The sequence below is a fragment of the Aaosphaeria arxii genome, assembly GCF_010015735.1.
Source record: "Aaosphaeria arxii CBS 175.79 unplaced genomic scaffold BU24scaffold_32, whole genome shotgun sequence".
NCBI classification, from domain to species: domain Eukaryota; kingdom Fungi; phylum Ascomycota; class Dothideomycetes; order Pleosporales; genus Aaosphaeria; species Aaosphaeria arxii.
This window is the reverse complement of record NW_022983505.1, coordinates 1-1483: the sequence shown is the minus strand read 5'-3', so window position 1 is coordinate 1483 and position 1483 is coordinate 1. Positions and strand designations below refer to the sequence as shown.

Below are 1483 nucleotides of genomic sequence, written 5' to 3'. Positions count from 1 at the left end.
TTGCAATTGGCAGATATTTGGGGGTATATTGCTGTGCTCGTGTCAGCAATTGTTGTAGTGTGACCGCTGTGCCCTCGTACCGGCTACAAGTGTAGCAGTCGCCGCTTGAGCAAAGTCTCGACTTGTCATTTGTTCTCGGGCCTTCCATAGCACACGTCGGAACTACTACATTTTAGCAAAATACTGCGTTGGATGCAAGAGGTATACCTCTTCCACCGCTTTCCTCCCTGCCTCCTTGTCTATCTGGACAATCTCGTTGTATAATCGCCGAATTTTGGTCTGTTGCTCAGTATTCTCCCTTTGCAGCACGTCTGTCTGTTGGTCAAACCAGCCTTCTCCCAGGACTATGCTCGTTAGCATCTTTCGCTTGTTGGAATGGTGCTAGGGCTTGGGACACACCACTGGCAACAATTGAGCAGGCGTGGGCTGGGCTGCGCTCCCAAATTCTCTTAAGGTCATTAAGGGCCTACGCTCCGTTAGGTACTGTCTGCCACAGAGAGGCATCACTGCTGGAGAGAACGTACCTCGTTGGAGTGCCTTGTAGCACGAAGGGAAGTCATATTGTTCCAAGTGGACAATGCTCGTAGCACTTTGGAAGCTTTTCAATGCGTATAATCTGCTTTGGTTTAAGAGGTTCGTTTGATCGCCGGACGGGCAGCTGTTTGTTTGGTTGCGCACGAGTGGTCTCTCTGAGCTACAATAGGATTAGTGCAAAATGTGCGAGAAATCGCCCGTGCACTAGCATCGTGTATATCACACAAAAACGGCCCTCTTCAGCCTGTGCAGCAACGCTACAACGTTACATTGTTATAACTCTACTGTAGGAGTTATAATAGAGTACGAATATTCTCTCTATGTTATTTCTACAGTAAAATAGGTAGCTGTTGTGCTGTTATTCCTTACTGTGTAGGTGAAAATCAACAAATGTAGAAACATGTGTACAACAAGGGGCGAAAAAAACAGTACCATTTGCGCAGATTATGTTTTGTAGCATATATACATGTCCTCTACATGATCTGCCTCAGAAGTATATATAAAAATAAATATAGGGAACATCACTGCGTTGTTGCGGTCATTTCGGTGGAAAGCAATAAGGCTCTAGTGAGGATTTTGCTCGTCACGTGGTTATATTCGTTAGCCAGTGACATACACTACCTACCTAGGCACCTAGGTAAACAACCTTGACAACGGAAGGATTATAATATCATACGCGTATATTCTACAAATCGCTAGCGGTTCGCCTATAGAAGATGACTCGTACAAGGCAATCCTGTGGTAGGCCTGTAGCCCAGCCTGAAACAGTCCGAGGTGTAGGTCCCCTCATGCTATCGTATTCCACTACCGTTGTATTGCCTAGCTCTGCTTCCATGCGCCATCGACTGAAAAAATGGCCTATGCCTTGCACTTTCAATGACACCATAGCATTGGTACCGTAGCTTCTTCTGCTTGCTCTTATGCCAGCAACTGAATTGTAGGGTTTCAA

At 46.1% G+C, this 1483-nt stretch overlaps 1 protein-coding gene across 1 annotated transcript; it reads right to left on the bottom strand.

The window, feature by feature from the left end:
- Positions 1-42: 42 nt before the first annotated feature.
- BU24DRAFT_416027 (uncharacterized protein) lies at positions 43-560 on the bottom strand (the record flags this gene model as incomplete). The annotated part of the gene is made up of 4 exons (XM_033526349.1): positions 43-162; positions 208-344; positions 400-466; positions 525-560. The coding sequence occupies 4 exons, from the start codon at positions 558-560 to the stop codon at positions 43-45; spliced, it is 360 nt and encodes a 119-aa protein (XP_033376615.1).
- Positions 561-1483: the final 923 nt, after the last annotated feature.